This window comes from Pseudopodoces humilis, chromosome 11, assembly GCF_049639895.1.
Source record: "Pseudopodoces humilis isolate 2021_Gansu_Grassland_sample_001 chromosome 11, ASM4963989v1, whole genome shotgun sequence".
In the NCBI taxonomy this organism is placed as follows: Eukaryota; Metazoa; Chordata; class Aves; order Passeriformes; family Paridae; genus Pseudopodoces; species Pseudopodoces humilis.
This window is the reverse complement of record NC_142210.1, coordinates 13,555,198-13,578,498: the sequence shown is the minus strand read 5'-3', so window position 1 is coordinate 13,578,498 and position 23,301 is coordinate 13,555,198. Positions and strand designations below refer to the sequence as shown.

The following is a 23,301-nucleotide window of genomic DNA, read 5'->3' as shown; positions in this document are numbered from 1 at the left end:
TACTTGTCACACCAATTATGGTGGTAATAGCGAGATCTTGGAACAAAAATTGGTAATTCCCAAAGGAGTTTAGTTGCTGAAAAGAGGAAAACAAAGAAAAAAAATCACAAATCAGACATTTGCCTTGGGCACGTTTGTATCATCTCCAGAAAGCCACATTATATCCATGCAGCTACTGTTCTGAAATGCTGCTCTGCAGATAAAGAAACCACACATTCCACCACCCTGCCAATAGGTTCCTCACCATTGGGTCTGTGGTGAATATTCTCATTTTGCACACTGTTTGGACTAACTACACTTTCAGTTCACTCCAGGCAATAAAAGAGAAGAATATTTCAAGAGACTGTTTCCTCACTGCTGCATTACTTCTGAACAGAAAGCCCTCCTCTCCATCTGGGAAAAAGCTATGCAAAAGTGGTTTAAGGCACTCCAGGGGATTTGCTTACTGTCAAGTTAATTCATGCTTTAAATGCTGAATAAATTGTAACAGCATATGCTTACACCAGATTCTTCCTTTTCACAGACATATGCCCTCATCCAAAACACCATTCAGTATCTCAGCTTTCTTTCTGCCCAGCTTGGATCTTGAGCCCTCTGGCTGAAGTTTATGGGAAGAATCTTGCCAGTTTTCTGCTAAGGTTACAGGAGGACCATTTGATCACACCACAGAAGTTTGCAGCTGGGGTAAAGGTAAAGCTCCATCTCCTAGTTTCATGTGGCTTTTATGCCCTATTTCTCCTACAAGGAAATAGTAGCTTATCCAGTTCCAGCCAATGAGTTCCCAATACATACCCAGTAAAGCAGGAGAACACCAAGGTACTGAATTGTGCTGTACAGTGCCATGTACTTGAACATGCAGAAGGAAGTGACAAGAGCAGCACGGCCTTCCCTGTGTGAAGGCATAAATAAAGTACAGTAATTAGATGATGGGTCTACTCCTGGGGCCAGTTCTTTCAAAAGGCTGTTGAAAAACAAGGCATGTGTCACAGAGAGGCCTCTACCAGTATCTTGCTGGGAGGTGAAATAAATGTAAAAGCAAATGAAAGTAAAATCTTTACTTGCAGATATCTTGTTCAATGAAATGGGCTTGATTCCAGTAGTCTGTGTTCTGTAGACTACAATTTACCTCAGCAACGTTTTCTGCTGACATTAATAGTGTAGTTAACAACTCCGTATGAGGAAAAACTTAGAAAGCCAAGCAGCTGCTCAGTGAGTTCAGAACTAACAAGTCCTCTCCTCCTACAGTGAACATACAATATCCAACCAGGATAATGCTCTCTCCCTGGTGGCTCAAGTGCCCCAGAGTAAGCAAAATCAGGATCCTGGCATAACAGATGCCATATTTTTCTAGCATAGGGTATCAGAGGTAGGATCTAAAATTCATGTACAGGTTGGATGGTGGACATTTGATTCAGCTTTATGGAGCATTGTTCATTTTGTTATTTCTTTTGCATTTAAAATATTTTTGTTGACATAAAGCTCAACTGTAAGTGTCCTCCTCTTGTGATAATGAACCTTAAAGGAATTCCTCCCAGATAGGGACTAGGCAAATGGCAATTTTAAGGTCAAAGACATTTATTTTTCTCTAGATACTGTGACTTGATGGAAGCACCTAGCCTAATGTTTGAGAGGAATGGGAACTTTCTTCTTTATGAAATAAGAAACAAAACCCCATGCTTACCTGATTAGCTCTGGAACACAGGCTATGCTGGGCATTTGTGATGTGAAAGGTGAAGCCACAGACGCCTCCTGCTCCGACAGTGATATCCCTGCATGTGCCACTTTCAAAGCCTGAAAGTCACATTCCTCCTCAGTGCTCACCAGGACATACAGCAACTTACATGTCAGCCAAGCAGTGACCCCTTATTACAGGATGTGTTCTGTGACAGCAGTCCCCCTTTGCTCCCTGGGTGAGCTCCACCCTCAGGGTTCCTCCAGTGAGATGCCAAGTTCAGGGAAAGAATGGGGATGCAAGCATGGGAAAGTTCATTTTCCACAGACCACACAGCCATCCACTACCAGATGCAGAAGACAGGTTTGGCTCTGCCACCTTTTTTAGGAGGAGAGGAGGGAGCACTTGTTTGCTCCCACACTTTACACAGGCTAGGTTTTCTGCTTGCTTCCCCCAGAAGAATCTTCTGATGTTTTTTGCAAGGAAAATGAATCAGTCTTTGAGATCACAAACTGCAAAAATCTCTGCCTGGGAATAACTCTTGCATGGTAAAATGCACAGTGGGATCAAGTCTAGATCAGTACTGGTGGTAGCACAGCTGCTCTGTGAATAAGTGGTACACTCCATCTCCAGCATGTGCTCAGTTTGGAATATTCTACTGGCATTGCATTTATTCCTCATTTTTAAAATATACTGTTAAAAAATTTCACTTACCCCACAGTCATTGGCTCCATCTCCACACATGCCCACAAAATAACTAAAAAATAAAGTGATAAGGCAAGTGAAGAATCTGAGCCTGCTCCAGGCAAGTAATTTATGCAAGTCATGCAAGATTTTTGTTAAAACCCTTCCTGGAAAGTTAAAGCCTGTCTGGCCAGACAGCAGTTTAGGTGCACACACCAGGTTGATAATCTGAAATGGCCCAAAGCTCACCTTGCTCTAGGACAAGGCCTGGGCTAGCTAGGTAAAGTAAGGGTGAGAGTCTTCAAAAGACTTGGGAAACAGCTGAACATCAGGCAACAAGATGCCTGTGACTCAGGAGTATATATATATATATATATATATATATATATATATATGTATATATGTATCACTGTAACTGTGAACAATCCAGACTGCCCTGCCACATTTTCTAACCCATCACATTGAGCCAGCAGTAGCACAGTAAAAAGACAGCAAGCTCAGAGAAGCTGCAGTGGTGGGAGAGCTTCTTAAGAATCTTGGGGAGACAAGTGTCAATCCTTCAGGCCCAGAGAGAAGTAAAAACGAAGGATGGTATGAACAAACAAAAGCCAGGACCATGGAAGTATTTGATCTTTGACAAGTTGCCAAAGCAGCATGGAATTCAGTGTCTCTATTTTAATAGACTTCTGGAATTTAATTGCCAACTTGCAGATGTGTGGAAGTTTCAGTTTTGTGCAGTTCCATGAAACTCTATGCTAGACAAAAGTTAGCTCTTACTAGACTCTTTTCAAACCTAGGAATTCAACAAACACTTTCAAATTCATTAGGAACTTACTCCAGCTTTTGAAACTCTTCTACAAGGCTGGATTTCTGACTAGGAGACATTCTAGCAAAAACTGTTCCATTCAGCAAGAGCTATAAGGAGAAAAACAGGAAATTACTTTTAAAACACTTGTAGTAAGTGATTTCACTAATAATCTCAATTAAAATTGCCAAATATCACACTTATAAACAACTGATTCTAGAGTGAAGCAGGAAATGCTGATAATCAAAGATAAAGGGAGCCTAATGAATATTTTGAGAAAGTAGCAATGACAATAAGGACAAGAAACCTGGTATGCCATTTGAGTTTCCTAATGAACACAGATTGCCAGGCAGAGAGTTATAAGAAGAGAATTCATGAGACTATCCTGTCCATGGAACAGACAAGCTATGCTGAATTTTTCCATGTGTAATACTGTGTTCTCTTGTTCTCCAGAACAAGTCAGAGTCAGTGCTGTGCAAGGGGTAGGAATATCAACACAAATGTTTTAAATCACACCTTAAGGCATGCCTGCTCCTCTCATGTGCAGAGAAAAACACAGGGATTTTCAGATCCTTCCCCATATAATAATATCAGAGATTCATCCAGCCTATAAGTATTTCAGGGTTATAATTGCTCCCAGAAGATATCCTGATACAGGTCTCTTCAGCCAGTTGTACCAGGACAATTCATGTCTCCTGAATGGCAAGGCTACTCCAGTTAAATAATCCAGATCTTACCTTTGGAAGTAAGTGCCTGAAATGCTGTGCTACAATTTGGTAAGACTTTCCACTCATGGCAAAATGATACTGGCTTGATCCCAATGCCAGCGTGACTCCTGGCTCAGTCTGACTGTCATCTTCCTATAAAATAAGAATAAATAAAAAGAATGAGTACTGTGCCCAGGCCCTCAAAAGTTACTCTACATTTACACAGACACTACTATAGATAAAGGACATACCATGAAGAAGTTGCTTTTGAAGGCTCTGGGAGAGTTGGATTCAAGGCCCATTGCCTTTGCTTGGATTTGTAAAAGGATTGTGGCATGTAACACAAATAATTTCAGTGTTAACTGGGTGTTCATTGCATGAGTTCTATCAAATGGATTGTTGCATTTGCAACAGTGCCAATCTGGTGGGCTGAGCTGGAAATAAGAGGGACTAGAGACAGCAGATGGACACCACATCAAAGCAAGTCTTTGTGCAGTGAAACAGAGGGCAGAAGTTGCTCAGGCTGAGGAGCCACTCAAGAGCCTCTGCAGATATTCCCTACCATCTGCCTGACTCTGTACTTCCCAGAGAAGGGTCAGCACCTTCAGACTAACTCTTCAGGGAGAAAGTAACTGGTCTTCATTCCAGCTTCTCTGTGAAGATGCTTGATAAAATAAATTTTTTAGCCTGGCTTGCCTATGATTCAGTGTGTTTATGCAGTTTCTCAACAGTGGATCCGTGTTTTAATTCTGCAGGTATGGGGAAGTGCCAACACTACCTGCTTGAAGCGGGCTGGTTTGTTCAATGCAGCTCCACAGATTTTTAAGTCCACATCTATACCATCAAATTTATCTTGCAGGGAAAGGAAGCATTTAAACTGGCATCAGCTAAGCTTGAGGGCTAGAGACAAATCTTTCTGGGATCTCTGCAAATCAGCTAGGCAGTTAGCAAAAAAGTGTTCACAGGATAATATGCTAGGTAGTAAGCTCTAGGGGAGTGCATTTTTATGTCCCTCTTCCTAAACACTCTTCTAGCACATATTCTCATGGTAAATTGCAGTTCTCTGTTATACTAGCATAACCTCACTCCTTTTTAAAGCATTCCATCTTAGTTTGTTTTCCTGCTGCACAAAACCTGCTTCTGATATGCTCACCATGCTTCTGTAATCTTCAATTTTGTTTTCTTCTAGGGATTTCCAGGTTATAGATGCTGAAAAAGATCCAGGCAGTTTGCTTGCTTCCACAAGAATCACTTTGTGTGTTGAAGGAATCATGCCAGCATTTTTGGCAACTGTTATAGCTGTCTGAATGTTGTCTCCTACAAAAATCAAAGGAAGTGTTACCTAAAAATTTCTGCAGTGAGGAATTGTTTATTCATTAGCCTGAATTCTGAGTTTTCAAATATAACCAGAAGAATCAGTAAGATTTCAGTGCCTGTGCATAAGAAAGTTTTTTATAAAGATTAAAACTTTGCAGATAAGGTTTCTCTCAATCATTAAACATACTTTCATTTGGAAAAGAAACATTTTGATCTGAACATGAAGTATTTTCATATTCAGCTTGAAGAAACCCCTATGGGGAATCCATAGATTATTTGTTTTAGACAAAAAACAATAAGGGATTCAGTGCTAAGTTGCTGCTGGTATCCCTGATTCTCATTTATTTGCTTTGGTGTATGTGGGCTGAAAGGGGCGAGGCCCAAGTCTTTGGACAATGGTAAAACTTGGGGTTATTTTATCCAAACCCTGGTCTGGATTTGGATAGAATAGCCTTTCAAGGAAAAAAAAAAAAAAAAAAAGGGTAGACAGGCACTGGTGATCATGAATTAAAGATGTCAAAAAGTTTGAAGATTTGTCCTGAGCATGCATGCTCCATTTCTGCTAATTTCAGGAGGCCCTATAAAAAAGGGATCTTGCATGACATGCCTTTATTAGAATCAGACACCTAGAATCAGAAGCCCGGGGGAGTTGCCAGGGACAACATGGTCCACCTTATATCATTATTAAAACACACATGCTTTTTGGATTAAACATCTGTGCCTTCCTACCAGTGGTGTTGACAACAGCAGACTTTTCACTTAAACATTGGTGGACTCCCTATCTGGGCCAGTGACCATAAAAATAATCCACCTTTTTTAAATACCTGTGACCATAACACTCCTGATGCAGGCAGCACTGAGCTCTTCCAGAACAGGCTTTGTCTCCCTCTTTAATCGATTTTCCATTATCAGCAGACCCAGGAATGTCAGATCGGATTCTACCTCCTCCCTAACAGTCAAAAAGAGACAGATAGAGTTAATTACTTATTTTACCTTTATCACATTGGATTTGATGATAGCCAGTTATAACTACCAACCGTCCCATCTAACTCAAAAGAATTAAAATAATTTGTCAATTTTCTGCAGTCCCAGGATTTCTGCCTTTTGTGGTGCTATTTCAAAATCAGCAGTGCTAATTCAGTACTAGAACCTCGAATTTCCTGCAGGACTCCCAAACTGTGGTGGTCTGATTTGGAAAGTTCCTGCACACTAGACTTTCTCATTTGAGGACTGTATAACAAAGAAACACACCTTATTTAATGTGTCTGCTCCTCTTAACAGCTGGACCTAAGCAAACAGCCTGTGGCAGCTCCAGTTCTGTTTTCCCCTATATTTTTCTTGCCACCTACACTATTGTTTTTATACAGTTGAACACATGCAGTTTAGAAGAGAATTTATTAGACACCCCATCCCTGAGGCAAGAGCTGGAGGTCTCTCAGGGACAAAGGTCAACTCTGAAGAATCTGAAAAGAAGAAAAGCTCTCAAGCACTTTTTTTAGACACCAAGCACTTGCATTGCAGTCAGAGTAGCTGAGTCAGGTGGTGCCTGAATGGTCACTGCTTTCACAGCAGATCTTGTGTTTGACCAGCAGCTTTCTCCTTCCTCCTGGCAGCATAAACATCACACATGCTGTAACTGCATGCACAACTGAAAAATCTGTGCCATTTCACACACATTTACTCATTGGGTTGGATAGGTCTGTTATGATACCTGCCACAGGAGTTATGTAATCACTTGCACTCTGCCTCAGTGTCATCAGCCCTCTCAGCAAAGAAAAAAGCCCTGTGAAAAAGCAAGAGAGCCTCACCTGGATTAGGATCTGCAGCTAGTAAAGAGAGGACAACAGACGCTGAGTAACTGCAGATATTTCAGAAGTGGTGTTTCTGGAGTATCACAAGCAAAAGCGAAAGGGATTTGGGAAAAAACTATAGGGATTTGTGTGTAAGTGTTCTTTTGTGAGGCTTGTAAAAAAATAATTCCATGAGCATAATAGAGGAGTTTGCTGCCTTCTGTAGAAACTGAACAGGGCTAAAGTTAGAAAACTAAATGATTGGACCAACACAACAGCAGAAGGTAGTTTGCTGACTTTGACTGGGCTGGAGAACAGTAATGGGGGCCATCTACTGCCTTTGCTTAATGGAAGAGTGTGGATAATAAAAAAAAATTGAAAAAACTTCTCTTCAACTGAAAGCATGGGTAAATCTGCAAGGAGACTAGTGTAAATGATGGAATGAATGGGGAGCATGTGCTAGTCTTCAGAGTGTAATAGGATTATGCTTCTTATGTTCATCCAGAGTTGAGAAAGTTAAGAAATGTGCAAGGATTCTGTACATGGTCTATAGGACTGTCCTCTATCTATTCCCAGACATATATGCAGATTTAAATCCGATTCCATCTGGCCTGAATCTAACAAAACTCTGTACTCAGACCGTGCTCCTGGCAGGGGTGATGTGGTGATTGTGCTTTGTGAGGCACCCCTGGCCCATGGCTGAACATGGCCAGCAGCAGTGCTTTTTATGGCTTACCTTGTTAGAGCAGCAGGAGGCTTCCCTGCCTGCAGAGATTTACAGGCCAGTCCAATGACCCGGAAGCCCTGTGCTGTGTAGAGCAGGAGCTTGCTTTCAAAGTTTGATGGGACTGTGCAAAAGACAAAAAGACAGTTTATCAAAGCATTTAACTGCTTTCTAATAAAAGGAAGCCTTGGAGCAGGGGAGGTTTATGTCCCAGAGGGCCTGTAGACCTAGAGTCTACCGATAGGCCAAGCACATCAAAGAAAGGAACTGAACTTAATTTTGTTCAATATGAAAATCTTTGCCTCTCCTTTATCATTTTGAACTTAGGTCCTAAACTGCAAAGATTTACCTTCTCCCAGGGTGTGATGAAGGATCTGTGCTTCTCTAGCTGTCCTCCCAAGGTTTGGAGGAAAAAAACCCAACCTTTTTGAGATGGGACAAACCTGTAGACAACTTTTGCAAATATCTATTCTGCTAGAGACTGTACATCTTGTCTAGGAGTTGGTAGTTACTTTTATCTCTTACCTCTCTCAAAATCCTTCTTTGCTGAGAAGAGCTGTGTGAGAGCTTAGCCTTAGATTTGGAATACAACAGAGACACTTTTCAGGCTTTTTTAAGTCTTAGACAGAAATCTCATTTGCGCCTTCCATTTCATTGCACCATCCAAAGTCACTTATACATATCTATTTCTAGGATGCATTTATAAATATTTGTTACCTGTTTCTGCTCTACACAGCATGGCTACGATTTCAGGGGCCCCTTTTACGAAGGCTTGTGGATCCCCACCAATTTCCTGGGCAATGACAGACATTCTTTGCAAGGTTGAGGAAAATGGGAACTGATGTAAAATGATAATTCCTTCCACAGGGGCCTAGGAGAAAAGCAAGTGGATTACACACTCTAGCAAGGATTCTAGACTCAGACTGAAGGATTTTAGGTCTGTCCTTTGGGCCATAGTAAGAAGCTAACCATGTATAATGGCTAATTTATCACACTTGGACAGAAATTACTGTCTCATAAAGATGAGATTAAATTTGTGCAGAAATATTTAGCTTAAGCAGTAGGAAAAGTTCATTGACAATTTTAGCAGACTACTAAATGTAATTTACTGAAAGTAATTTACTAGTCCTTTAGTAAGACTTAGGTTTTACACTGGTCTTGCAAAGGGAAAATGGTTGTCAGAAAGTGTCCCACCAGTGTATGTCACCAGTAAGGGTCTGACATCAGCCACCAGACTCTACTGCATTCCCTACTCAGCTGAGTTAGGACTGAGTCTCAAGCCACGAGGACAGGCAAATCCCTGAGCTGGACAGTCTCTAATCCAGCATCCTCCTGTTTCTGGTGTGAGCAGCAAGCTCCCCAAGGCATCTATAATCAGACAGAGCAAGGCAATCTCTCTGCAGACAGTACAAAGTGGGGAAGAGCTCACTTGGACAAGACACCCGAGCTTTCCTACACTGAAAGATAACCCTTACACTGACAGACTAACTTGATCATGAATGTGAATCTTGCAAATAACTTACAGAGGTGGCTTTAAGTCCAGGTCTAACAACTGTGGCATGTGTGGACCCTTGACCTTCAATCTGGTGTCTGCTGGAATCATCTATTACCTGTATTGAAAGACAAAAATATTTCAGACTGCAACACCAGTATAGCTGAAAGGAACCTCAAGGATCCATTTTGAGCTTTTCCTTGCCTCTAAACAAAGCATCTAATTCATTCCTGGGAGGGGTCTGTCTGATGTCAAACTAAGCATTTCCAATAATGGAAAATCCACTGCCTCTCTTTGCAGTTGAGTAGAAGACCTCACCAGGTTCACTGTGACAATGTTGTACCCTTGCACAGCAAATAGACTATATCCTCTCACTGTCAAGAAATCCTTCATTCATTACAACACAAATAAAGAAAAATCTTTATAGATATAACATAGACTCAATGAGAAAATAATACACAAGAATTTGTATTCATGTAGAAAGCTCTGCTCTTGAAGTATTCCACAAATAATCTGGATTTTTTTATCATCACAACATGATTGTGAGGAACAAAAATATTGAGTTTTCAAAAGAAACTCAATTATTCCTGTTTCACAGGAGTTATTTAACAGAATTCATGAGTTTTTCATGACTTTGATAGGTATCTGGCTAAACCAGAGATGACAAGGTGATCTTCCCACTGTTTGCATAACAACAAATCACAGCTTTACCCAGTTAGTGGCCTCGAACATTTTCACATCCAATGGGTCTCCTTGGATCTTGCCCTCCCAAACAATCAATGAATGACAAACTGCCAGTGCTTTGAACACTGGGCCCCAAGGCAGGCTGTGGTCTGCAGGGAAACTGTGAATATCCTGAAAGCTAAAGCAAAAGAGAACATAAAAGTTACTCTCAAAGAGCACCAAACAACATAATTCTAACAGAAAAAAAATTCCTAAATTGGAGGCAGTTAAAGACCCAATCCTGAGATCAGACCACATGTATGTTCTGGGGACTTGTCCTCCCCCATGAACTTCTTTTCATGCACCTATTAAGGCATGCTCAAATGGGGTGTGTTATACCTAGTTAGGGAGTTCAATGGGATGGAGGTAGGAACAGATTATTACAAAATATCTTCCTTGAGGTGTGTGCAAAAATTCTTTGAGTTCTGAAGCTGATGTAAGTTTGAGCAACTCTGTGTATGAATATTTCTGGAAATGTAAATGGGCAAAATCAAGGCCACTGAAAGAACAGAGTTTCAGTTTTGTGGGTATGAGTGACTTCCTCTCATAAAGGCTGGGGTTACACTGCAGCCTTGAGACCAAACCCAGCCTGTCTGCTGAACACTGTCTGCCCAGACATACTGTGCCAAATGCTGGCAACAGTGGCTGCATCTTTTCATGCGGAGCAGGACCCCTGGAATAAGGCAAACAATTAATTTTCCAGAGGATATAGAAATAAAATTTAAAATCTAAACATGGGGAACTTCAAGCTGCTTAACTGTTTAACAATAACTGTGTTTCAGATTTGGTCCTTTGTCTAGTAGAAAAATCTAATCACTACCCCACCAAATTTAGATGCCATTGGTGTGTCAGGGAGCCTTACCAGTTTCTTTCAGAGGGCAGGAAGCCCCAAAGATCCAGGCCATCTTCTGTTAAGGTGCCAGTCTAAGTTAAAACATACATTTAAATTAACTTCCCACATGAGAGCTCCAAGAGGAATAAAAATCAAGACTTATTTAAGAAGTTCCTGTCCAGAAAATACCAGCACGGTACAGAGCGAAAAGGCTACCAGACAATTCCTAGATTCCAAGAAAAACAAGAATTTGCCACAGCTTCTGTTCAGACAACAAGAACTTAAGTACACAGCACTGGTCATTGTGTTTCTAAAATAAAATGGAAATGCTCAATCAAACCCCAGCCTCCCACCCCCCCAGCATGGCTCCCTTTACCAATGAGGGCATAACCACCACGCAGCCATTACTTTGTCAAAGCAGACAAGGTTCAGCTGTCCACACATGTTGATCCTCTGTGGGCTGATGCAAAAGATGCCCTTTTTCTTCAACCTCTGTTGGGTATAAATGATTCCTGTTGTCAAGGCAGCTGGCAGAGCTGGTGGGACAGCAATAGTGATAACATCCAAAGCCTTCTTCACCACTTCTCCTGTCTCCTCCTGACATAATAACAAGGACAGTTATCAGGAAGAGAGTGGCAAGGAGTGCTGCTTGCACTGGGTGTAGACCTCTCCATCCCTCCTCTCCTCCACTGCAGGTGCTCCAGGCTGTACTGTTTTCTGCCTGTGGTCCATCACCATGTATTCATCTCCATATGAAATGAATAGGCTTGATTTAACCAGAGGCTTTAAAGCCTCATCACTGCTAAAGAGCAGCCTCCAGGCCTTCATCCATTCTCCATGCAAACAAACCTGCCAGGCAGAGTTCAGAGCCTCCTCCAAAACACATGTGTTCAAACATGCCAGCTAGATCATTGCACCCTCATTTTCCCATGACACAGCACACAGGAATCTGCTATTTATATGGGCATTCATCCAAATGCCTACAGGCATAGGTCTGGACTTCATGTTAAGGTGACAGGTGAGACATATGGGATGGTTATAAAAATGAGGGTAGAACATATGAGCTAATGATTTCTTCTGACCTTATGTTCTAGGAGTTGTGAAAGAATTTTTTTTTTACCTGCAGGAAGAGATATGGAAGTAACAGTTACATTTGTAAAAACAATGTATAATTTGGGAGCTTAGAGGTCAGTGCAAAACTGACTGCCAGGATGCTGAGCGTGGGCACCATTATTCTGGACAGTTGATATGAAAGCTAAAGAATTGAATGCTTTTCCAATTGGGGTCCCAGGACTGAGACACTGCAAACTAAAGCAAATTTGAAAACCATCATAGAGATTTACTATTATTACCTCTGAGCTTGGGACTTCGACCACAAATCATGCTGCACTTGATGTGCTGAATTTCCATCAGGTTCTAGTTCTCCCTTCATTGATATTGTCTCAGAACACAGAACACACCAGTTTGATAGTATTTTGTATCTATTTTATGTTAGAATGAAGTGCTAACCACCCAAATTTAAATAAACCCTCACAGAAGAGGAAGCATTTAGTACATCCTGTGATTCGATCTTAAAAGATTGACAAGACAATTTCAGCAATTGAGATAGCATCACATGTATTTTACATATTACAATGGGGAAGTTAAATTTAAAAAAAGAGGAAAAGCTTCAAAGCAGACACATGAATATATTCTTAAACACACTTTCTTTGACATCCTAAGGGGAAATAATCTTCTGAGCCAACAGATTGTAGATTATTCCCCAGGAGAAAAATGATTCAAAAGCTGAATTACAGAATCAACCTTGCAACTCATGACTTGGACTTTACATTGGCAGATAATTATTATGGGATGAAATTATTTTTTTTGTAAGTTTCTAAAAAAGTTCTAAATAAATAAGGCTTTAAAATTTGTAGAGTTGCTGTTTACAGTGTATAAGTCTTCTCACATTGACCTTCGTGCATGAGAATGAGTGAACCATTTTAAAAGGGTTTCAGGTGAACCATTTCTCTCGCATTTAGTAACTCACCCCATTAAGTGCAAATACACACACTGTGTAGATCATTCCAATGGCTGCAAATGCTATGAGGCACATCAGGAACCGGAGGGCATCTCTGTACAGCTTGAAGTTCATGGGTTTAGGGTAGAGGATGGACCTCACCAGATCCCCCTTGGCTGTGCTGAAACCTGGAAAGACAAATTAAAATCATTCCAAGGGGAAAATATTTCAAATTCTCTGCAAAGAATGGGGGCTTCAAAATAATTCATAATTTCTGCAACTTATGAAAGAAGGCACAGGTGTTTAATTTTAGTGTATGTGACCTTATCTGCAGAACATAGAAAAGAGTTATTTTTGTCTTAAGGGGAAGGATTTTTTCAATGTCTTAGAAGCAGAGCAAAATTCTTCTTCATAATTATATGCTGGCAGTTGTAGAAGTTACACCAAGCAAAAAGAAACAATGCATAATAACTTACCCCAGCCCAGGAGAATGATTTTCCATCTGTCTGCTGTAAATATGGATTAGTGCCTTTAACTTAATGTGATTTGATACATTGTCAGACTGTTCCAGTGAGAAAAATCATGGAAGGAAAAGTGAATTCAAGTGTTGACTGACCAGTCCGCAGCACCACAGCTTTCACTACTCCTCTGTCATCTGCCTTGGTCTGGATGACCTCTGTTCCACAGAAGAGGACATGTTTTTTGTAATCTTCTGCACAGTACTCTCTCCAGGTCTTGAAATTATCAGCTCGGGGTAGGTGGATCTTTGTTACAGGAATACTTTCTCCTAGGGAAGATTAGCTCAGATGAAGAAAACTGCAGAACACTTAATAATGGCCTGCTGACTTTCAAATAAGTACCTAGACATCTAGGCAGTAAGTTAAAGGGTATTTACTAGAGAAACCAATTTACGGAAAATTTACTTTTATATTTTGACATCTTCATAGTGAATAGAGCTTAAAGCCTAGCAAACAAACAGACGGCCAGAGAAGAGTTTTACTTTGCATCAGTACAGCAGCTTCATGTAAGTCTGAGAACTGAAAGCAGTCCAAGGACTCCAAACTCTGTTGATGTAGAGACTTGAAAAGAGGCCTGAACTGGTGTTGCGTGATTGCTGCTGAATGGTCACAAGTTGTTTACCTAATTTGAACCTCATGTACAGGTCACTTCACTACACATTCCCCCAAGCAGATGGGAACATGATATTCCCTGCTTTCCCTCTAGTAAAAAGGAGGGCCTTTAGGTCAATGCTTGACAGGTGACAAATACCCTATTTATGTCAAAGCAGACACTAAGGTGAAGAAGAAATATTTTGTGACAGCTGAAGTTTTCTAAATGAAAGGTGTTTCTGGATTTTCTCATTTATGTGAAATTTCAGAACTGTCAGTTTCAGTTTGATTCAGATCAAGACCAAATTTAAAGACAAGAAATAGAAATAGAAAAATAAATAGAACTGTGACCTCCTCCTGCACCAAAAATCCTGCTTTCCACTGACCTCTCCCACCTGGCATGTCCTCCACTGCTATCACAGGAACGGGAGGCTAAGTGTCTGGAGGGCTAGGCAGACACTCCACAGGTTGGAGATGTTGCAGCAATGAGACATCCAGCGAGTGACAGAAACCCCTGCAGCCAGAGTGGAGTGTGGGCCCTTTGTAGGAACAACTTTGCTTCATATCCATTTTCTTCTCCTGTCCTGCTCACTCCTCTCCACTGTCCACTCTTTCCCTTCTAATCAGATCATCTCTTCCTAAATGCTGCACCCCAGGAAGGTAGAAAAGGATAAATTGCTCTTCCTAAAGTCCATAATGTCTGTTTAGACAACTAACAACAATTAAATCTCTTTTCTATTGAACCAAAAGAATCCCCTTCTAGGCCAGCTATGGACTGTCTCACAGAAAGGGATGCACATGATAACACTGCCTGTCCTGTGTCACTGGCTGAAGCCATGGGGCAATGATGGTGTTCAGGTGACAAACCTGGGAAGGATGGGCTGTACCTGTCAGCATGCTTTCATTTACAGTGCATTGCCCGCTGACCAGGATGGCATCACAAGGCAAAAGGGTTTTGCCCTCTCTCAAAATCAGCATATCTCCAGGAACAAGATGGTGTGATTCCAGCTCTTGGAACCCTGAAAGAGACAAGAATGCAAACTTTGTGCTTCATATATTTCTCTGTATCAAGAGGACAAAATACAAGGAACTACTTGCTGAATATAATTCTTTATAATGGCTGGTAAACAAAGGCCCACAGTAGGACCTAAGTATAAAACCTGCAATATTTAAGAAAAGCCTAGGCATCAGTTCCAACTGAAGAATTCCTCCTTATTTACCAATGGTTACTGTTCCAATGCACTGAGCTAACTGAAGAGCCTTGGATCTACATTCTTTTACTTGACTTCATCTCTTTGGCTTGTGCTCTAGATACCTTGATAATGAATAGACTTTGCATGGTGCAATTAGGTGGTCTCTGCCATTTAATAGGTACGATGTTGACTATGTCAGCGCTGCTTTAAGAAAAATTACTTAGTTTTCCTGATGATTTTCTGCTAAGGCTGCACTCAATTATTAATAAGTTTGATGTGCCACAACATATTTTTAAGTTAAATTAACTCTATGTGCAAAAGTGAGTTAACTGAGCTGAGAAAGAGAAGAGAAAAGCCACTTTAGAATGAATCTCTTACTGTACATGCTTGGGCTTGATATAAATTGCTGTAGAAACAAAACACATTGAAAAAAAGAAGCATAGAGGAGTCACCTTCCTTATTTCTGCAGACAGTGACCATGATGTTGTTATGAGACTCAACCAGTCTGTGCAGTTTAATGGATTGCTATAAATTAAAGAAGAACACACAAAAGTGTCACATCTTACTTACATTATGCAATTTGTCCACTAACAATTATTACTTTTTGTTGTTTGTGGTTACGAGAGCCTTCAGAAACTGGGTTCCGGCTCTACCAGGAACTATACAACCACTCAGAGAAAGAAATTCCCCACCCTAATTACTGAGAGCAGAACAAAATGTTACAAAGTGAAGCACTGGAATGGGGAAGGGAGGATGTGGGCAAGGTACCACACAGAGATTACCATGACTAGGAGGCCAGGCCATTGCACCTGCCTACTGCATGATGTCACAAGACTAAACCTCTGAGTAAGTCTTGTAGTACTGCAACATGCTGGCCTTTCCCAGACATTAGAAGTAAATCTGCCTTGTGGCAAATGTGAGGTGTCTCACCTTTCTAAGATCATATACAGTCAAAAATATTGAGAGGAGAGACATGAATATGATGGCAGTGGCATACTCCATGTAATCTTCAGCAAACCACAGACACACACTGAACAGCTGGAACACGTAAAATGGATTTAGGACCTGTTTGGAGAGACAGCAATAGTAAAAAGCTGGCCACATTTAAGTGGCCCCAATATACCTAGACAGTACAACCTGTTAGAAAAGGTCTGGAATAAGAGACATTAAGTACTGTGACTTCTGAGCCCTGTTGTAATTTTCTTAGCAATCACTTTAGTCTAATCAGATCAGACCATCTTCATCTGACCAAAGGGCCAAATAATATGGACCAGTAGAATATTATTTAGGATGTGAATGACTCGGCCAAATCCTTTGTTTTTTTTTTGCTTCTTACAAGAAATGTAACAAAGGTGAGAGAAGAACAGATTGTGCTGTGAGCATGGAGCTCACATACCACAAGCACACCACCACAAACACCCTGTTTAGGCTACATACAGGCTATTCCTGTCTGAAAGAGGTATTGGTGCTTTGTGTGGTGCTGTGCCCAAAATCATGAGCTAAAGGGATCTCTCTGCAGCTCTAGGCATGTACCAGGTACTGCTGTTCACTTAACCTCTGCTGATTAACAGACAGCCCTTGTCTGGAAGGTTTGATTTCTAGCGTAGCTTGGAAACCTTCAGTGGCCCTCAGAAGGCAAACAGAATGAGCTCCCAGGACACAGATACATACAGAGAAATACCAAGCAGACACACAGGCATGGGGATGGAGAATATGGAACAAGGGAAAATTAATTAATTTATGATGATTTCATGGAACAGCTTTCAACAGGATTTGAAAAAGAAATGTGCTTGAAGAGTAAGTAGTGGGAAGTTAAATCAGATGTAGAATCAATTATATGCACATATGGCCTCCCAAGCAGCTTAGAATAATTCTTAACCTCTTTGATGAGTAGTTTCCAAATAGGGATCACTGGAACATCGATAGTGTTTGGCCCACATATAACTCTCCTGTACGGGATAAAAAACATCACTCACATATAAAATATGTGACAATGTCACTTGCTCAAGAAAATGCAGATTTCAGTAGTCCTGAGAGCTTCTTTTGATCCCAGTTCAAAAAAAAGGCTGGGAGGATATTTCTTCAAAAAAAAAAAAAAATTAAATGTCCCTACAGTGCTTATGTCAGAAAAGATGGCTGTATCAGTGGCATTTACTTATGCAGACAAGAGGTGCAACAGAACCTATTAGGCAAATGTTTCCATCATACAAAAATTACTTTAAGACACTATAAACAAAGGAATTCTGCATCTAAATAAAACTTAATTATCCAAGCCCAAATAATTTTGCAAAAAGTTAAGAGTGATTGGAATGCAAGATTTGACATCTGAGGATGCTGGATTTTCAATATTCAATCAACTGAAGATTAATGATACAGTAATTTATGAGAATAAGTTCAAAGACCAGTACTAGTCAATTTGGAGCCCCAGTGAAGAAGCTAACATACCTTATTTGCACTCTTTTACAGAGACTTTCTCTTACTCCAAATAAGAATTGCTAAAAGTTAGTTACAGGACATAGTTATTTCCTGATTGAGAACAATAACAGAGATGAATACTGAGACACTTCAAAAACTTTGACAAGGACTAGAATTCATTCTCTAGCCCTTTTCATTCAATATTTCCGTGTATGGCTGTTTCATCTAAAATGATGTGCATATTAATAAATACACAAAAAACTCCTGGGAAGTGCAACAACAGAAGGAATTTACATCTCTTTGAAATCCATATGTTGAGTGCTCGTGTTTTAAAATGCGTACCTGACATTCTGTTCATTGCAGGTGAGACCAGAACCAAATTTATCATGTATAGCTGAGCAAGTGTAGTGGTCTTCTAGGACTCTAAAATAGAAAGGGAGTGTTTTCCTTAGGACATTATTCACAAAGACACTTGACTTCCTCAGAGACTTCTGCAACCTGTGCAGTGAACTCACCCAACTCTCTGGAACTGTTTTGCATAGATATTCCAGACATAGCAGATTTTTTGTACTTGGATAGCTCTCACCTGGTAAACAAAACAGGGACAATAATTCATGCAACACAGCAAACAAAAATACTCAGACTTGCTCACAGAGCTCATCTAGGCATCCTCACTGTGATCAAGTACAGATAAAGGAAATTTTATGGGGGCAAAGAGGGAGAGAAGACAGGATTGCATACACTGACTCCCTAGCTGAATTATAGATTGGGATCCTCAGCTCAGTGCAGGTTCCAGTTTACAGATCTTTAGGTCAAGCAAGTGCAAAACAGTGTTCTTTGTGAAGAAAGGAATAAGCTTCACTCTGATCTTGCAGAATGAACCTAAGAGATCACTGATGCCACAGTAGGTACACAGGCAGCTGTCTTCAGCCAACAGCTCCCTTGTCTTCCGTCTGGCTTCATGGAAAGCAGGGGGCTTTGGGCCATTTCCAGTCATGGTGCTGAGTCCTTCAGCTAAACAGATGTGCCAACAGACAAGAAAGGCCATCCCAGGATACTGAGTCACTGCTAATGCTAAGTCCTCGCAGAGCAGTTATCCATTAGGAACACATGTTGTCATTTATAACTTGCAAGAGGAGTCTGTCCTGTCCTGAGCAACAATAATGAAGCCTATTAGAGATAATGGCACTTCCTATCTAGCTGGCAGAGGGCAGGGCTATACACCTGTACACACGAGTGATAAAGAAATCAGCTTCAGGGAACTCTCCCTACCCAGTGCAATAAGCATTGTTACAGGCCAATGAAATCTAGACTCACCTCATCCACTGACTCAAAATGGAGCTATAACCACAGTCATTAACTTAACAAGAGGTCTGAAGTCAAGATTTCATGCAATAGGAGCTGCAACATCTGCAATGCTAAAAACTGGAGTGGGAAGCGAGGGACTCAGCTCCCTGTTGGAAGAGGTCCTTAGACAGCTCTTGGGCACAGCATACAACTCTGTGGATTTAGGTAGCTTAAATGGCAAAAACACTTTATAACTGACTTATAAGTAGGGGTTTCTGAATTGCTAAGGAAGGATTAAACTGTTCTCTCTTTGCTGATTTGAAATCTGGTCTTTTCTATCTAGATGTTTTGATTGATACGAAAGTGGTATTCAAAGGGCCTATTATTTGAGTTTATATTTGGCTTTTTTATGTTACTACTTTGATCCTCAAAAGAATGTTACAGAGCTGTCTCCACTTTCTTCATATTGTGCCAGCTGATTAAACTAGTTGGCACTAAACTTTCCTGGGCACATTCATATATGTCCACAGCAGAAATAGCAACAGCTTTGCTCAGCTAAAGTTAGGTTTATATTGAAAATACTTAGTAAAAAATGTTGTAGATATAAAAATAAATTCTAGTAAGTTAGAAATTATTTCCTGAAAGGGAAAATAGCTCTTTTCTGGATTCCTTGGTGCAGTGCTCTAGTATCTATAATTAAGAGCCAGATATTAGCAAATGTATCATTTTGCATTCCTATTGCTCACACAAACTTAACATGTAATGCTAAACAAGGCACCTAACTGAACTGTCTGGTACATGTTTTAGACATGGGATAATTACATTCACTCAGCTCAGGAGGGACATTGAGATCTGCTTGGATCAATCCATCACCTACCTTCTCCCCAGTGTCTCATCAGGATCTCAAATCTATGGAACTGGCAGAGACCAGGATACATTTTTGCAACCGTTAACAATGACTCCTGTTAACCTGACTCCAGCAAACGCACTTGAAAGAACAAACTGGTGCATACAGACGCAAGGAAGCAAAATGTGTTAATGAAACATTTCTGGAAAGACTGATGTCGCCCAGGCACTTTTCTGTTCTATTCTGCATCAGCTGCATTCATCCCTGTTTTCATGTTACTGGGGCAGCAGTGTTCAGTTCTCCACAGTCTCCTTTCAGACACACAGTCACCCCTAAATTCCCTGATTCCTATGTCAGGAATGATTTTTTTATTTGGAACTCTGATTCTTCACTGCCAACCCCAGTCTCCTGAAGCTCTCCTACTTATAGGTTTTCTATCAGAAATAGAGAGAATTCTCATTTCATAACCTCTCTCAGAAAAAGAGAGAATTTTTACAGAGGCAAGAACCATTGAGTACAGTTCTCTTCTTTTTCCACAGCTCACTGTGTTCCTCAAGCTGTAAGATTCTTAGCTGGATGTGTTCACAGGTCACTTTCACTCCATGAAGTGTGACTGAGATTTGCCATCATCTCCCAGATGCTACAGGGAATATTTTACTTACTTGCAAACTTGGCTTCATTATGGCTTTACTGAAGATTGAGTCTTCCTCAGTGGCTGGATAATCTGATTTACTTTTGATAAATGCAGACACAGAGATCCATGTCACAGTCTTACGAGAATAAGTCCGAAAATCATCCTAAATGAGTATAGAAGAGTCACAACTTGCCCCAAACACCAACCAAACTCATTTTCACCTTGGAGTCAATGATTACAGTAGCCTTTCTAGAGCACTGCTCTGGCTTTTTTTAAGGATTAACCAACAGAAGCCTGCCAACACTTGTGACTGAGAGAAAAATCATTAGAATAAGGACAGAACCACTGTCCTGTCAAAATGCAAGTACTGCAAATACTTCAGTGACCACAGGTCCAGTGTTTGGCTAATAAGGATGCAATGTGAACACCCAGGTCAAGATCTAGGACAGGCAAACAGCACAGGACAATCTGAGATGCAGTGACCATGCTGTAAAGGGAAGATCAAAGGGAACACAGCGCTGTGCTGCAAAATGGATGTTTAGTGCCAGTACCTTTACAGTCACTCCTGAGTAAACACTTCATTGGAAGAAGTGTGTCAGCACTTATGGCACCTTACACAAGCTTTTGCCACAAAATGAGTTCATGACCTTCCCACTTTTTATGAAGTAAGTTGAACATTAGAACTGCCTGATAACAAGTGTTGGTAGTACAGTCTGAGAGATTAGAGCAACTACCATAGTAAGTAGCCTCATGCTAAATTTCAGTCCCAAACACTGAACTACATGCATTAAGGCCAGCTATGAGACTGACTTACATTCTGTGTGTGAGCAGTTTTGCAGTTACAAAACTTTAATTAGAAAAGGGAACAGTAAAAAAAAATTTTGTACCAAATATGAGTCCTTTGGAATAATTTAAGTGTGAAAAAAAGAACTTCAATAATGTTTATGTATCTTATTTGCCCACTTTTCTTCTAAAATCGATCTTTTGTGTGGAATAGCATTTATTTTCTGATATTTATCTTTAATTTAGATTTCAGAATGAGTAGACATTGGCATGCAGATTGAGATGGGAACCAGTGAATAACACAGGTTCTCATCATTCGAACTACAGTGAATCAAAATTCAATAACAACAGTAAGCTAATAGGCTCTTATATTGCAAATGCAGAGATAATGATAACTTAAGAATTAAGGTTTTATGTGAAGTAAAAGATAATTACAAGGATCAAGCTGATGAAATTACTTGTATCCTCATCAGCAGTAGCCATCATCACATTTGAGGACTGATATAATCAGAATGTAGCAAAACAAAACAAAACTGTCGTTTTAACACAAAGAATCATGAAGGAAATCTCAAATTTTCAAACACCCAGAGCATATTTGAGAAATCTTGATAACAAGAACATACGATATGATTCAATTCCTGCTTAATTACACAAAGGATCATTTAAAAACTCATTTATTTGAAAAGTGCTCGGCATGGCACATCTTTTTAAAATTACACACAAGAATAGGTAATTAAAAATGCAAACTGAATTGAAGATTTAAAAGGGATATTAAGCCTAATATGATGTTTTTAATAAAAGAAAAAACATACCCCCAGACTATCAGGCTGCAGATTGTTTCATTAGGAAGTATTCAACAGGCAGATCTGTGGTTTTCAAAAGGTGGGATTTTACATGCTGCTGTTCTCACTTAAGAAGGCAGCTCAAACACAGAGGCAGTAAGTGATCCATTTTGCAGTTGCAAACATTGAAAATGCCATTGTTCAGGAATCTTTGAAGCAGAACAAATCAAATTTTTGGAAGTCAACCAACCCTGCCAGATCCTGGAGTACTCAGGCTCAGCTGGGATTCAGACCCAAGTCTCAGTTTGTTTCTTTAGTGTTGTGGTAGCTTCCATGAAATAAAACCAGGGTTTGCATATGTTGCAGTGCTTCAGTATAGTCCTCAACAGACAGAGACCAGTATCAGGAAACTACTTGCAAAATGTACCAGCTCTGAAAGCATTAAATGCATGATTGCAAGCTTGGGGAAGTGCTGATGGAAAATGGAAACAGAGCCAAGAAAATAAGCAGTGTAGGCTTGGCCTCTTCTGTGTACTGATCCCTCATGACACACTTGGACACTGCTGGGGACCCTGCTAGACAAATCTTTAATTTGGTCCAGTGGATAAATTTTGGCAGAGAGGGACATCTTCACCAGAATAGCCAAGTGAGGGAAACAGGATCTGCTGGATATTGCCAAACAAACAGGTGATTTAGAACCTGCAGCACACAGCTACAATGTAGAAAGCACAGGGATTGTAGAAGGGAGGAGGAAGGACTGAGAACAAATGACAGTCTTGAAACCACAGATATCGCAGGTTTTATCATCCCAATGTCTTTCACGAACCTTGTCTGATCAGCTGTTACCCTCCATTCCCACCATCATCATGCACATAATTTGTGGAATACTTAGAAGTTCTTTAGATCAACAGTGGTACACTTAAGATATTATTGCAGGAAACCAGCAATGTAAGAGATTTCAGCTAACTGGACACCTTACAGTTAACTCACCTTTCAAATAGCTACCTACTAGGGACTAATTAAAAGACTAAAGTAGGCACCTACTGTTGTTCTAAGCAGAACAATATCAGCTTCTTCCAAGCTGCATCGGATGCAGTTTACCCACACATCCCACTCTGGCTTCCAGTAAAACAGCAGCCTCAGAGCACCACAGGACAAGATGTATCCAGCAATGCACAAAGCCTTTCGGCAGCTTTGGGTTTTGTAGCCAAATATGTCCTGTACAGCAAAGAGAAGAGGAAAATCATTATATTTCTCCTAAAGAAATGCCTGCAATACTATACCTTCCTGTCATTCACTGCTCTCCTGTAGGTAGTGTTAGGTATGGTACTGTGAAAAACAAGCCATAGAACTTGCATTTGGCTGCTTTACATGTCTTAAACATGATTACCAAAAATTTGCATCTTCAGCTTTTCATCCACGTTCACAAAATCCAGATCCAATTGCTATTTTTCTGTAGCTGTGAAACTCCACGAGACACTGTTTTGTGTGTGCATGAGCAGGAAT

At 40.4% G+C, this 23,301-nt stretch overlaps 1 protein-coding gene across 2 annotated transcripts in view; it reads right to left on the bottom strand.

Moving 5' to 3' along the window:
• Positions 1-23,301, bottom strand: part of LOC102100803 (putative cation-transporting ATPase 13A4) — a 40,306-nt gene that overhangs the window by 9,707 nt on the left and 7,298 nt on the right. The window contains exons 2-25 of one of the 2 annotated variants that reach the window (XM_005527102.3): positions 22,840-23,013; positions 20,259-20,393; positions 17,978-18,048; positions 17,805-17,885; positions 16,927-16,996; positions 15,978-16,112; positions 15,500-15,572; positions 14,742-14,873; positions 13,362-13,532; positions 12,776-12,933; positions 11,155-11,343; positions 10,777-10,838; positions 9,903-10,053; positions 9,223-9,309; positions 8,417-8,570; positions 7,712-7,823; positions 6,010-6,134; positions 5,022-5,185; positions 3,899-4,021; positions 3,192-3,271; positions 2,387-2,429; positions 1,682-1,791; positions 793-889; positions 4-76 (exon numbers count right to left, since the gene is read on the bottom strand). In XM_005527102.3, the coding sequence (XP_005527159.2) occupies positions 4-76; positions 793-889; positions 1,682-1,791; positions 2,387-2,429; positions 3,192-3,271; positions 3,899-4,021; positions 5,022-5,185; positions 6,010-6,134; positions 7,712-7,823; positions 8,417-8,570; positions 9,223-9,309; positions 9,903-10,053; positions 10,777-10,838; positions 11,155-11,343; positions 12,776-12,933; positions 13,362-13,532; positions 14,742-14,873; positions 15,500-15,572; positions 15,978-16,112; positions 16,927-16,996; positions 17,805-17,885; positions 17,978-18,048; positions 20,259-20,393; positions 22,840-23,013 (2,770 nt within the window). Of the gene's footprint in view, positions 1-3; positions 77-792; positions 890-1,681; positions 1,792-2,386; positions 2,430-3,191; positions 3,272-3,898; positions 4,022-5,021; positions 5,186-6,009; positions 6,135-7,711; positions 7,824-8,416; positions 8,571-9,222; positions 9,310-9,902; positions 10,054-10,776; positions 10,839-11,154; positions 11,344-12,775; positions 12,934-13,361; positions 13,533-14,741; positions 14,874-15,499; positions 15,573-15,977; positions 16,113-16,926; positions 16,997-17,804; positions 17,886-17,977; positions 18,049-20,258; positions 20,394-21,825; positions 21,880-22,839; positions 23,014-23,301 lie in introns of those variants that run through there. The other variant, XM_088061216.1, reaches the window with a different exon arrangement.